Below are 14153 nucleotides of genomic sequence, written 5' to 3' on the forward strand. Positions count from 1 at the left end.
GAAAAATAAGAACATAAAAACCAATGACATTAATTAATTTGTTGCAAGGGTATTTATTCCCCATCACATGGGACTCTTATAGAATCCAACATTACTTTGTTATAATCCCCCCATATTAGTACCAATTATAATAATGGGACTGCCACTCATCTCTACTGGCTCCTGTTGAGCCAGAAATGGAAATTCCACATTCAAACGACGAGAAACGGGCCATGTGATGAACACTCTTAACTTACTACGAAACTACCACGTCAATGTCTCAACCCTGGAGGGGACGGTAGGCTGAGTCGACCCCCCAACTGACATTAGAACTCATTGCACCCTTCTCATAGTGAGTCGAGTGCTTCACTATAGCACCGCTTAAACCACTTAACACAGCTCAATAGTCTCTGTATTACATAAGAAACAAATGCAGTATCTCGTATTAATTAAATACTTGTAGATTCATTTCACTAGAAAATGGCCTGAGTATTCATAGAAAAAAAACCCGACAGCATTTAAATTCGTAATGTGGTAAAACTCCAAAAGCTAAACCGTAAACAATGTGAACTTCTATGCGCTGCATGTGTATTATCACATCGCATACTGAATGGAAGAGAAGTAGAGTGGCGTTATTAGCGTGGATGATAAACTGAGAAAAGAGGCTCACAACAATTTTACATTTGCTAACAAACAAAAGTGTGCAGTTGCGATGAGAAAGGCATGCAGAATTTTACAAAAAAAAAGAAGAGGCAAATATTCCAAAGTGGAACAAACCAAAAAATAACACGACTTAAAAAGTAGGAATGGTTATCAGAAGGTAAAATGCCAGATCCCCGAGACTGATGAACTGCAAAAGGCGAAAAAAGAGAGACAGGGCAGGCATGAGATCACACGACAAGTGGACAAGCAGCAGGGTTCCAGGCCAACCGCAGGGAATCAGTGTTTGTGTCTACTCCTGTGGATGGAGTTAACGTTGACATTTCCTGCCTTCAACGCTTACATCTACTCTGTCAGCTGTGCCGTGTGTAGACCAAGCCCCTGTATTAATGCCCCTTAAAACACCTCGCCCAATCACTGAGAAATTAACGTACGGTACATTGTTTAAATCTACATGGACCCCTTGATGAGACCATTTTAAGCTGATGCTTCTCGATTCTAAGAAGATTTTAGATTCACATTTAAGAGTCACCGGCAAGAGGAACAAAACCAAAACACAAACGCACCGTGCACACCACAGTAATAACAAAACAGGGAAACCTCAATCGCTTTGAAAGGGTAAGTAACACGCAGTGGAAGGAATTGAAACCTAGGTAAACGTCTCATTGCCCTATGCGGGTGTTGAGGTATGTACACACATTGGTTTAATCATTATTAAGGTGAAGCCGATGACGAGATATCGGACTGTCAGTCTATTGTCCGAATACCATTTTCGTCTTTAGCTTCAAGTGTCCATTACTTAGTAAAATTACTGAGGCAACAAAAGCACAGTTAGTCACTAAGCAGCACCCATCTATACAGGATGTAAATCATTTATATAGACGGGCAAAAGGTACATTCCACTGCATTAAGCATCTGTTGCAGCATCACTGTTCTCACAATGTATACAGTTATAAAACTACCTGGGCCACGCAGCGAGGATAAGCCACTCACTAACATCGACAAGTGCCCGTTTTGCCTCGCTCTTCATGTGGCCGTGGTTTCACGACTTTTTTTGGTCGCGTGCGACGAGCATTTGGACGTACACGGCAAAGCAGATTTCACACGGCACTCACTCATCGTACACGTCCTCGGTGTCCATGCGCCGGTAGTATTTTGCCAGCTTCACGGCAAAAATGATGCTCGGAATTAAAAACACAGTCGCCCAACCGAGGCCAAACCAAAACGCGTTCTGAAAAAAAAGAGACGAGACAAATACAGTAGCCTTTAACGGGCTGTCGGGGCAAGTGCTATTTGCGAGCCCCTATTAAGGCTGGCATGGCACACGAGGGGGGTGGGTGGCCAACACTATGCCTCGCTGGGCCACCTTTGTCTTCCCAGTGCTGATGTTTACACACCACAGCAGGCATGCATTTAAGGCTGAGTTGACCAACGCGAGGCCCGGGACCAGTTCAGATAATCGTCACCGATATTGGCTGTAAGCGGGAATGGAACTTGGGTTACCGGGTTCATAGCGCAGTGCGCTAACCACAGAAAATAATCTAGTTTCCTCCAAAATGTCTAATTATTTTTCATTTAGAAAATGTCCCAATGCAGGACCCTTGTGCCAAATGCTACTCTCTGGTACACAACTCAGTGGCGTCTCTCACCAGCGAGTCCATCACGTAGCTGCACGCAATGATGTCCACAGAGTCGACCAGATTCGAGACCGGTTTGCAGGTGGCCACCTTGTTGGAAATCTGCACAAAAGAGTGGAACTTAGCAGACACACAAATTGATATCCGTCCGAGTGGTCTTGCAGCTCCCCACAATCAACTAACTCACATTTGGTACAGGTGTTGCCAAAGCAATTATTTATAACACGCCTTTTTGAAACGTGTTTAAGGGCCTGAGTATTGAATGGCACCAGTTGTTGTATCGGTGGAAGAGACAAGAAAAACCAGACGCGAATTTGTGCAACATTGACCTGCGGGTAGTATTCGGGCTCAACAGCACAGGTCTGGGGCGCTGTCACCCCTGCCCAAACAGTTCGAGGAGCGGCTTCTAACAAGCGAGCGACACTGGCTAGAAAGCCACTACCTGGTCCCTCACAGGTCCGTGGAAAACTCGAGAATTCCCTGGCAAAACGGTGAAGGTGTCAACTGCAGGACATCCAATACAAATGGGCTGAACATGTACGTTTACAATAGAACCTAAAGACAGCGCTGGCATGCAAACGTGGGTATCTGTGCCACACCTTTCAATGAACTTAAGTTGCAATCCAATCCACTTCGATTACACCGTACTCCAGCTTTCAATTTGAGTGGTAAACATGCAGTGTTGCACCTACTTAAAATGTTCCCAGTTTCACGGTGGATTGTGGTTAAGAATGCACGTAATAAGTCAGTAGGCTACTAAGAGGCGTGCATTGTATAAATTGTGCAGCTTTCATGTACTCACGGAAAACTTTGTCCAAGTAACGTAACTCTCAAAGTATCCTATTATAGTCTTCATATAGGTCTTCGTTTCCTTAAAAAAAAGGCAAATATTGCAATGTGTTACAATTGCTGAAAAAGGTCGATGTACATTTTCTGCAAGGTGTTTTCCCTAAAAATGTTCGTTCGTAAAGGTCTCATTTGTTACCAAGGCATCCACGAGGCATGCAACTCAAATTACTTGGCTGTACAACACAAATCATTCTTACAAAACTGAAGCCATTGAAAGAGAAATTCCTTACTCAATGGCCCTCACCCAAAATTGACTGACTGAATTGACGAATATTTCCTAAACACATTTTCTCGAAGGAAACTTTTATTTCAACATTCTGCATTACAAATTATGTGATACACATGGCATTTTATTCCACAGTGAAGGAAAATAGACAATACAGTAACACAAACATAACAACTTACCCCAATGATAACCTGTGAGGCATTGTTATTGATGAGACTCTGGGCAGTGTCCAATTTGTCAATGACTTCGGTAATCTCACTCTAGAATTCACACACACACAAAACATTTAACACATGTTTTTGTCTCTTTTGCAAGTGCGTTAAGTGCACGTGTGGATAAGCATGTCACAAGCACGCGTGTGTCCACGTGGGTCCCGCACACACGTGTGATGTTTATTATTAAATGTAAAGTGACGTTGGTACGCAAATTCCAATCAACAATAACCATCAACAGACATTATTTCATGATCTGGATCAATTTGTGTCCGTGATCAAACTCAAGTAAAATATTCTACGTGAATTAGTCTCATTTCACTGGAGTAGCTATTCAGTGTGAATGTGATCACAAGTCCCAACCTGCAGAGCAAGGGATGTCCTCTGAAGAGAGTTCAAACTCTTGTTCAAAGTACTCTGAAAACAACAACAGAAATGTTAAGCGCTCATTTCGGAATTAGTCAACAACAATCAATTAAATATATATTTTATTATGTACAACACCATGTTAAAGGGTACATCAACAGCACGAGTATGAACGTTACTGCTTAAGTTTTCTGCCATACGGCTCTCCGGTGTGCGTTCGGGCTGCGCCACATAATATTTTTTCGAAGACCGACGGTTTTTTCCACGTGCTGGTTCATTCAGAAGCTCCCCGGCACGTGGAGGGAAACATCGAGCGCTGCGAGCCGGAAAGGCTTCGGAGAGCTACAAGTGTGAACATTCATCAACTTGCACTTCGAGTCTTCCCCTTCACAGTACAGGACACCAAACGGAAGTGATTGTGATTCAGAGAGAGAGAGATGGTAACATTTCCATTAAAAGACAAGGAGACGGAGTAAGGCTGATAGAAAAATAAAGGTTCTCTTACCCTTGCTCCAGTATATTTCTTATTTAGTGTATTGGATGAGAGCGCAGCATGAATGGAGAAAAGTACAAGTCAGAAAGTGGGCACTGTCATTAATTTACATTCCTTGTAAAAAAATATATAAGATAGGTGAAAAAATAATCAGAAGAAGCATTTGAAAGGGGGGGGGGGAATTAAAATGAAGGAAATATGAAGACAAAAAATGTTTATAAGAATTCATACAAAAGTGAAAATTGACGAATGTTTAAATAAACACAAAAAATAGAAAATATAAACCAAATACACACAGAACAAAAAATACACCGATACAAACTGCGACTGGAAGGTATACACAACACGCGGCTGCCCTTACCCAGACTGGAAACTGTACAGGTCAAGATAACCTCAGCCACAGGCCAAATACGCTGTGATGGAGGCAAAACACCCAATTGTATTTGTAGGAAATATTAACAACACTGTCATCTGCAAGATAACCCCAGTTTTGGGCAAGGGAAGCCCCACGATTGTACCCAGTAGACCACCACCAATCACTTTAAATATAAACATCAAAGCACTTACTCTTTAAATATTTACCTTGGAGTCACAGTGTCAAATCGGAACACACGCTCATGTTCAAAACACAACAATAAGAAACATCTTTAAACATTAAACTGTTATCATTAATAAGCAAACAATTCACGCCTACATTTTTAAATGTCAACGACTGTGGAGGCTTATTACTGGCGACGGAGGTTTCGATTATACACGGGTGTTTGCACCGTGGCAGCGAACCCAGCCTGGCACAAGCACTGTGGTGACAATCACCGCCACTTGGTGGCGAATGGCGGCTGTTGTATCAGACGAGGGGAACACTCCATATCCCACGCGTAGTGCTGATGCTGCAACGTGTTAAATTTGTAGCAATGGAGGTGTTGTTGAAGAGTGGGGAACCACCACCTCCATCAGGTCACACAAGTGTGGCCTGAGTGAGGTGTGCCCGATGATTGGGCCCTCACGACGGGATTATCGGTACCTGACTGTGGATCCACACTCTGGTTAGTCGTGGGTTCAGCAGCAATATGTACAGCGCACATTATTACAATTCATATTTCATGATCGACGAGGTTGTTGTTGTTGTTAGACCGTATTTTGTGCAACACAAATATTTATACAGGAGAAACTGGATACAAGCACACTTTATATAAGCACAGTTCCGGTATAAGAAATATCGAACATTACACTGGTGGAGGGAGTTCAAGGGCAACTTCTGATACAAGCACACTTCAGATATGAGCAAACCTTGCTCTGCTCCCAAGAGGTGTGCTTATTTAATCATTATTTAATAACAAAATGCCTTCCATCTGATCTCGAACATTAGAAGGGGAACCCCTCCGTAGCAGCTGTCCCTCTATGGCAAAAAGGGACTCAGAACCAGCCTACAAAGTCGGAATTAGTCTGCTAATAGGGGTGGTAATTTCTATGTGTAATTCCAATTGAGTAATTTGTGATCCTTTTTTAAAATTTGGCAAATTTAGACGATGACAGCAGCACACAATGTATGGCCCACTCTTTTCAAAAAACGTCACGGGATCTTTAACGTCCACTGTGAAGCAGGCAGCGTGTACCTTACGATGTATACACACCCGCAGGACGAACCAGGGCCTGTCGGATTCGGACCGCGAACCTCCTGAACAGGCGGCTTAACGCTGGAAACACTGGGCTGTCATCATTCCATATCCAGTTTCTGCTGTACATAGAACCCAGCCACCGCTACGGTGTGTAACGCTGCTAGTGTACATGTGGTGGTATACGATGCGGGAAATAGTGAGGTGCACAGCCCATTGATTGGAAAGGCATACAACCCAGGCCATATTACGGTGTGTAAGCCAGCCATAAGTAAAGTACAAACCATTGGTAAGGTGTACACACCCGAATAGCATGGTTGCATATGTACGGTGAGAATTAAGTTCAACATGCATACATACAAAGTGCACAACCCAAGCCACTGCGATGAAGTGTACAATGCTGAACATTAGTGGAGCAAAGGGCCTAAGGCAGGGAACCAGCAGGGCACAGTGCTCACCATGCTGCTGTTGAGAAGCACCACTTGGTTATAGTGAATCCAGCGGATGCTCGCCGCATGTCCCCGCAGCGCGTTAGCCAGTGCCCCGCTCTGTGGCCACAAACAGTCGCACGCAAACGTAAATCATCGTGAATCAAACGTAAATAATCGTGAATCAAACGTAAATAATCGTGAATCAAACGTAAATCATCGTGCACAACCGAACAGGGTCGACCAAACAAGTGCCCCACGTTCGTTACAAATAAACCCAGCTCTCTTAAAGCAAACTCTTGATTTTTCCCAGAACTCCACCCCCACCCCAGAGGTCAACACATTAATGAAATTAAGAAAACGCAACTTTAATCATTCGTGCTATTTAGGCTCACTTTAAATAGATACATTAAGGGTCTTACCAGAATGGCCACATTTATGTACATAAAAGCATTTAAATAGGTTTTACACTGCAGCACTGTGAATGTTTTTAAAAAAAAACATAACATGTTAGCTATGATTAAACGCCCGTGAATGAGAGTTCATAGGCGTCTGCACACTTTAGTTTGGCTCATTCCACACTTCAGCTGGGAAAACCTGAATGAAACCACATGCAGATTTTTCAAAGCATTGAAATAGTAATATATTTGAGAAAATGAAAGCGTACAAGCTTGACAAAACTCACCAGGTTGTTAGCTTTTTCACTGAGTTCATCGGCAAATAGAAGCAGATCAACCTTGGTAATGCCTTTGTTGAGCTGTAAGGAATAAAAAACACAAACTTTAACGTGCAATGTTCTACACCAGGGGGCACTACATGCACAGCAGATAAAACCCACCCAACTATTTCAGCACAATATTCCCTACTAGACATTATGCAACAATTGAAGGTACATATCACGATGTTTAAATGATGCAGTGATTCAAGGAGGTTTGGAAACGCGTGCTTTAGCCAAGCGCTATTGCTCAACTTGGCAGTGCAAATGTCCAGTCATGGACCATGGCTCCCACCAACCAGGGCTGTGGTATTTTCCACGCGCTACAAAAGACATTTATTGTAAATACCTCCTTACCACCCCAGTGAGTTATTTCAAATAAAAAAAAGACATTTAATTAACAAAGTGCAGACATCGCCCATTTATATTTCTGATTGTAATTTACGAAACAAAAAAAATTTCCACGGTGCAATTTCCACATTGTGTTTTGTCCTTCTCAACGAATACATCGTGCGGTGAAACTGCAGGGTGGGTTCGAGGAACTACCCCTTCGTTTGGGTCCCTGTTGTTCACATCCAGATGAGCCGAGACTACGAGCGAGGGCCTCACGCTGATACTTTGTTACGACCAGCATCATATCGTCTTAATTGCCGCAACTTAGCAACCACGATTCTCCTCCCGCAGTGTTCACGACCCTTGCCGTGGGATATTTAAAATGTTTCATTGCGGAGAGCGGCTATAATTCCACTCCACGTCCCCCACCCCCCGAATCCTTTCAAAGCAACGATGCAAAAACAAAAACGGATGAGCACGTGTAATTGTAATTTTCCAAGAATGGAAGGCTACGGTTAAAAAAAAAACTGCATTATGTGTACACAAACAGCTACATCATTACACAGCTTTACCCAGTAAAATATGAAGGGTTTTTTAATATCTAATAACATGCCACCTTGCACTGATAAATGCTTCTCATGTATCGCAGGCTGTTAATCATCAGCGTGACATCAGGTTACGATGACCCCTACTTGCGGTGCATGTGGCAGCTTTGTGTTTCACAAGCAGATGGTGCGGTGCTTAATTATGGACCACTACACATCACCAAGGTGACCAGAGTGGTGGAAAGTCAGACTTGTGTACCATGGACTGTACTATGAGTCTAAGGTACACAGGTAGGACCCTTGCTCAGAGCAAGATGAACTGTGACACTGCAAAAACATGAGGGACGACCACGATGTGGAGAGGATTTCATCCAGCAGTGGATGATGTTGATGATGAAAGCTAGAAATGTAATAATAGGTGTGTTCATGGATTACAATAAAACACTGACATTAGTTATCGTCCTCATATTAGCTTATTTTGTCTTCTTTAGGTTCCGAACATGGCTAGTTTCTTCTTCTTAGATCAAGCAGGAACTTTGCTTTTCCTTTCCTGGGCTCTCCGGGACAAGCTACCCAGGCGAGAGGGGCGAGGATTGGGCCTTTCGGGCAAAAACTTTTACAAAGGTCTGTTTTCATTACTGCAACTCACTTTGATAAATCCCACTGTGCTCAGCTTTTTTGATCCACCTATTTGCTTTGGCTACTTTAATGTAATGAATTAATCAGCCTACACACCGAGGTTCAAAAGTTCAGGGGCTTTTGTTTCCCACTGCAACCAATCAGCTGGCAGCAGTGGGGGTTAGTCTCTAGGCAGTGCGCGAAGAACGAAAGAGCAAACGCATTCTCGCAATTGCACTTTGCACAATTAACATTGGAGACCGCTCGCAGACAATAAAAGCTGGACTGCTACGGAGGCCGCAGACCAGTATGAGCAAGTTTCTCAAGAGATAGTCACCAACCCTCTCAGCAAGAACAGCAGAGGCACGCAATATTGAATACATGCACACACATGGATCTCTTCCCATTTAGTCCTGGAAATAGAAACAAGCACTCTTATAGTGAGCACCTATTCAGACCTAAAAGGCGCAAGAAGCGGTGATGTGGCCAGGACCTCACTTAACCAACCACCTTTGTCTCTCCAGCAATGATGTTGACATGCTGCGCCAGCCTTAAGGTAACTTATTTAAGGCTGAGTCTACCTATGGGGGGGGGTTCAGAACAGTTGTGTTCTCTAGATCTTCAGAGGTCATTACTGTGAGTAAAAGTGGTGTTATGCATGACCATGAAATAGAAATTGATCATCGGGAGCGTGACACCGTAAGTGAACCCCACACACACACACACAGATGACACGGACACAGAACCTCTGCAGTGAATGCGCTGAAGTCGATTTTGTCGATTCCTGTCGTGGCAAAGTCCAACAGGCTCTGCTTGACACTGGGTTCCAGCAGCTTCATGTCCGACAGGTTCGCATTGATGGGGTCAAATTTGCTTGTGATGTCATTCGTATACTACAGTGGTTTTCGGTGGCGGTGTGGAAAAGAGACAGAACACCGGAATGAGGCGGTTTATTTGATTCGCACAACATTTCAAAAGAAGCCTTTATAATAGTAATACAACGGTGAGCGTGCAATCGTGTTTCCGATCACGAGGAAAAGATAACATGGCGCATTCTCACATAAATAATTCAACTGCACATAAATAATATAAACTGATTCGTACAAGGACTCCAAATCACAGTGTAATATAATTGTGCTGCTATATAACATGCGATATATGTTGGTGCATTTTCGTGAGTATGTACTTACCTGAGTCATGTTCAGGAGGCTGTCCAAGTTGAATAGATTTGAGAGTTGAAACGCAGAATAAATCCCTTTGTTCATTTTGCAATCACTGCAAAAACACACAGGCCCTAGTGATTCTAGACACTCGTATTCCTATTAAGCCAGCCTCAGAGAAGGCAGGTTCCCGATAAAACTCTGTCAGTACCTCCAAAACACTTCACAAGGTGCATTTGCACTCTCCTGTAGCCCTCTCTTGGCTAGCAGACCTCGACATTGATATTCAGCTCTCAAACGTATTTTCATCGGCAAGACTATTGAATTTGGAATCATAAATCGTGTAAATGGAACTGTTTTATCTACTCGCATGACATACACCAGGATAAAAAAAACGCACACAACTTGTGTACCGCAATGAATCAATTCGCACGGAACCATTCCAACTGCAGTGGTTCTGTATGTATGTGGAACTTATTTCGCACCGTACGTAGCCTACCGTGCTAATCGGCACAAGAGGTGCATATCTGCCAGCGGTATCCACCGTTTACAGCCAACGCGCTCACACTAAGCGACTCCATCAAATCAATAATTGAATACATTTACCACATTTTTATTCCACATTTCTCTCTGCAAAAGAGCACCATGAAACGGGGTGCACCAATGCGGGCGTGGCACAGCAACAGACTTGCCTGTATACGCCTTCAATCGTCATATTCAGGTCTGGCTTGTTGAAGAGAACTCCTGGCAAGAGATGCTTCGGCTTGAACAGATTGGGCGTATCGAAGAACTAAGAAAGGAAGGAACACATCTTTTTTTTAAACTGTCAAAAGTGGGAAACACGAAAAAAGTTACGCGAGGGGGAGGAGGGTAGGGGGTGGTGGTAGTCGGGTTCATAGACGGTTCAAATGCTCTACTCCCAAAGATGCCGGATTAAACACAGAGCCCAATGGATCGAGTGTGGTGGATTTAGAGCAGATGTCAGGACATTTTAAAAGGATAGGGACAGCTGCACCAAACAGTGATGCCGACTGAGTTTTTTTATCATTCTTTTGATCAGAGTTTTGTTACAGTCACAAGTGTCAATCTAAACAAACTAACAAAAAACCTCAACAGCAGTACGGTACGAGTGAGAATACAGCATTCACATGCCACTTTAAAACCAGAGTGGGTCAGGAAGTGCCTGATCTTTAAACTTGGGTTACAAGGTTACACCGAAAAGGCATCCCAAGCACTCTGTGCGGCGATTTCTTTCAGTCACTTGTGGGTTTCGGTAAGTCGTGATGAGATACCACTTGAATGGAGCAAAGAGCTTTGTATGCTGCCGAACTTACACACTCCCAGAGGTCCGCGTGGCTGATGGATGTATAAAGGAGTTGTATTTTTTTTATGTGGAGGGACAGATATGGGAAGCAGTATTGTCCTCTTATTTATTTTTATATGTCGTGAGCTGGGAAACCAACATTATTTAAGCCTTCCACAATGCACTCTTATTGTTTTGTGTCGAACAAATCCTCAACACGTTTACAAAGCACCCAATGCATGTAATGTACTGGGAAAACACAAACTATTCACTTGGGAAAAATATATGCAGCTCACTCTTTGATCCTTTGTGAAAAGAGTAAGGTGTATTCTTACCAATGACTCCACATAAACAGGGCTGTTATATTCACCTGTTTGTTGCCACAAAACATTTTTAATAATGAGCTGAGTTTTTCTATTCAGCATAACTTATATCTCAGTGATCGAGACAGACAATGCTTAAAGATAACACACGCTCGCACATGAGAAAAAGTCACATCAAAAATGAGAAAAATATTAAGGATGCTACCACATGCATACTTTTGCCAACCAATAAAGTATGGATGGATATCGGTTAAATTCATTGCACTACGATTTGGCAAAGCTATAATTGGAAGGAAGACAACAAAGCCAAGTCACATGACCCCCGAGGGCAATGAACCCAGTAAATCATCTCTCTCCACGAGGCCCCACTGGAGCACTCTCAGCACTCCATCGTCCAGCAACGGTGCCCTCTGTAGCCCCTTTTAGTCCTAAACCCATTTGACTTAAAAGGCGTTAACTCTTACAAATGAATCAAGCGTGCAAACCAAGTGGGATCCTCTTGCTTCGACTATCAATTAAGTGCCCACGGCATCTCTGGGGAAGAACCAATAAAACAAAGTTATTCCTTTACCCAAAGGTAATGAACGCATTCGCACAAGCGTTGGGCTATTTGAATATTCACCTCTATACTACAGGCTGAAATGCAGCTCATTTCGCAATGTAGCATTCGTAACGCTACATTAAGTATACCCAACCCAGCCCTACGATTAGCACGGTTGGCTGCGAAATAAGTTAAATATACATACATGCAACATGCCTGAGGGGTCTGCAATCTAAGCACCAACTGGTTTGCCTGCTGCAACTAGTGAGGAGTCAACGGTGGGGGCTCCTGCGGAGAGAATACACCGTGTCAGAATGTGGAATGTTTCCACCACTGGTACAGAACCTTCCACGAAGACGACCGCCTCCCCACACTCATTTGAGCAGAGACACAAAATAGGCCCAATTCTCGTAGTTTTTGTTTCCACACTTTTGTGGAATTCCGCCATTATCCGAAATTGCACGTGAGTTTTTTTTCGCCAAATTCATGAGACAGTTTTACACCTAACTCGCAAATCAGTCGCTGGGATTGTGGCGACAGGAATCAGCGTCGTACGTGGCCCACGGCAGCAGGCTTGCTCTACTGCCACACCGAGCAACTAATCAGGCCTCCATCTCACGCTAAAAGGTTCCGCATAGAGCCTCTAACAGCCTGTTGGAGCAAGTTCTGTTTGCGAGCACCTATTAATGCTGGAATGGCACACGAGGCAGTGACGTGACCAGCACCATGCCCATTCGCGTTTGTATTCCCAATACTGATATTTACACGCCGCACCAGGTACCCATTTGAGGCCGAGTCGATCTAGGGGAAGGCCCATAACCAGTTTAGATATTCATCACCGATGTGAGCTGTGAGCGGCAATCGAACTCGGGTTGCCAGGTTCATAGCACAGCGTGCGAACCACCGCTCTACCGTCACACACACATGCACTCATGAGTGAGACAATCTAAATGGATGCAATTCATTTGCACGTCTTCGTCGAATGTCGGGCAATCCACCCAGTTTACTTGATCAGCAAAACCCCATAAGGAGGACCTCACGGAATCACTCCCCCACAGAACAGAAGCGCGCATGCGCCGACCTTAAAGAGGTTCTTGTCAGCCAAGGCCTGGCAGAAAAGCTTTTCCACGTTCCCGCCCAGGACGAACGTGAACGTCACCACCAGCATCAGCAGCCACGAGAAGATGAAGCTGAAGGCTACGCCACTGCTCACAGCACAAACACATACGTACAGTGCAAAATAAGCTCAACATACATACATATATTCGACACACAGGGTTGTGCATTTACACATCCCACCACGACGATCCAGGATTGGTGCTCCCACACTTCATTTTTCCATACTGCACAATACACTCCCGAGTGTTCTTAAAGTGGACACGTGGCTCAGAGAAGCAAAGCACTGAGCTTGTGCTGCAGACATCCTTCATTTAAATCCAGGTGGCTATTCATGATTAAAGGCTTTTAACTGTCCTGTTTTGATGTGTCTCAGCCCAGCTGCCAATGAATACAACAAAATGAATACGGTTTTTCACTTCATTTAGTCTCGCCAAAGCCCTGAGCAGTAAAGGGCATATCCTATATCAACGGCGCGCAAACAAAATTCTTTGAAGTGATGCTTTCAAATACTGGAACCATATTTAAGTGACAATGACTTCTGTGGCATAGCCTTCCAAAAAACACGTCACGCAATCACGCGACGCTCATTGGAGGTTGGGTGAGGTTGCAAAAGGCCGTTTTTTGACCTTATTTCTTGATTTTAATGGCACCAGCAAAGCACGTAATACTGCAGTTCCTTAAGTATGAACCATTCATGGATAACAATAATAATTTGCTTTTCATATAGCATCTCGGAGTGCTTTACAAGTGATAAGCGACACGCGTCTTATCTAAAACTTTGAAAGGGGACCCCCCCCCCCCCCAGTGACAGTTGTCCATGTGCTGCACAAGGTGGCTTATCACCTGGCCTGCAAGCGGGCATTAATCTGTCAGTAGGGGGCGATGATAGCTACGCATATCACACGAGTCATTTGTTGGCAATGACTTGAGCATACAATGTCCGACTCAAATCAGAAATGTATTTCCCGAGTAAGCCCATTCGGCTGAGCTCAGAGAATCCTTAACGTCCACCGTGAAAGCACACGGCCACCCT

General features: G+C 43.8%; 1 protein-coding gene across 22 annotated transcripts in view; it reads right to left on the reverse strand.

Moving 5' to 3' along the window:
* The window catches only part of PROM1 (prominin 1), a 61366-nt gene that overhangs the window by 9672 nt on the left and 37541 nt on the right, over positions 1–14153 (reverse strand). For 20 of the 22 annotated variants that reach the window (XM_032950344.2, XM_032950343.2, XM_032950340.2 and 17 more), the window contains exons 13-24: positions 13083–13206; positions 10527–10624; positions 9865–9949; positions 9421–9567; positions 7149–7220; positions 6494–6583; positions 4435–4452; positions 3927–3980; positions 3531–3611; positions 3079–3147; positions 2289–2378; positions 1755–1870 (exon numbers count right to left, since the gene is read on the reverse strand). In XM_032950344.2, the coding sequence (XP_032806235.2) occupies positions 1755–1870; positions 2289–2378; positions 3079–3147; positions 3531–3611; positions 3927–3980; positions 4435–4452; positions 6494–6583; positions 7149–7220; positions 9421–9567; positions 9865–9949; positions 10527–10624; positions 13083–13206 (1044 nt within the window). Of the gene's footprint in view, positions 1–4; positions 830–1754; positions 1871–2288; positions 2379–3078; positions 3148–3530; positions 3612–3926; positions 3981–4434; positions 4453–6493; positions 6584–7148; positions 7221–9420; positions 9568–9864; positions 9950–10526; positions 10625–13082; positions 13207–14153 lie in introns of those variants that run through there. The other 2 variants (XM_032950341.2, XM_076065930.1) reach the window with 2 other exon arrangements.

Source organism: Petromyzon marinus, chromosome 9 (genome assembly GCF_048934315.1).
Source record: "Petromyzon marinus isolate PM22_M1 ecotype Great Lakes invasive population chromosome 9, UKy_Petmar_22M1.pri1.0, whole genome shotgun sequence".
Lineage (NCBI taxonomy): Eukaryota > Metazoa > Chordata > Hyperoartia > Petromyzontiformes > Petromyzontidae > Petromyzon > Petromyzon marinus.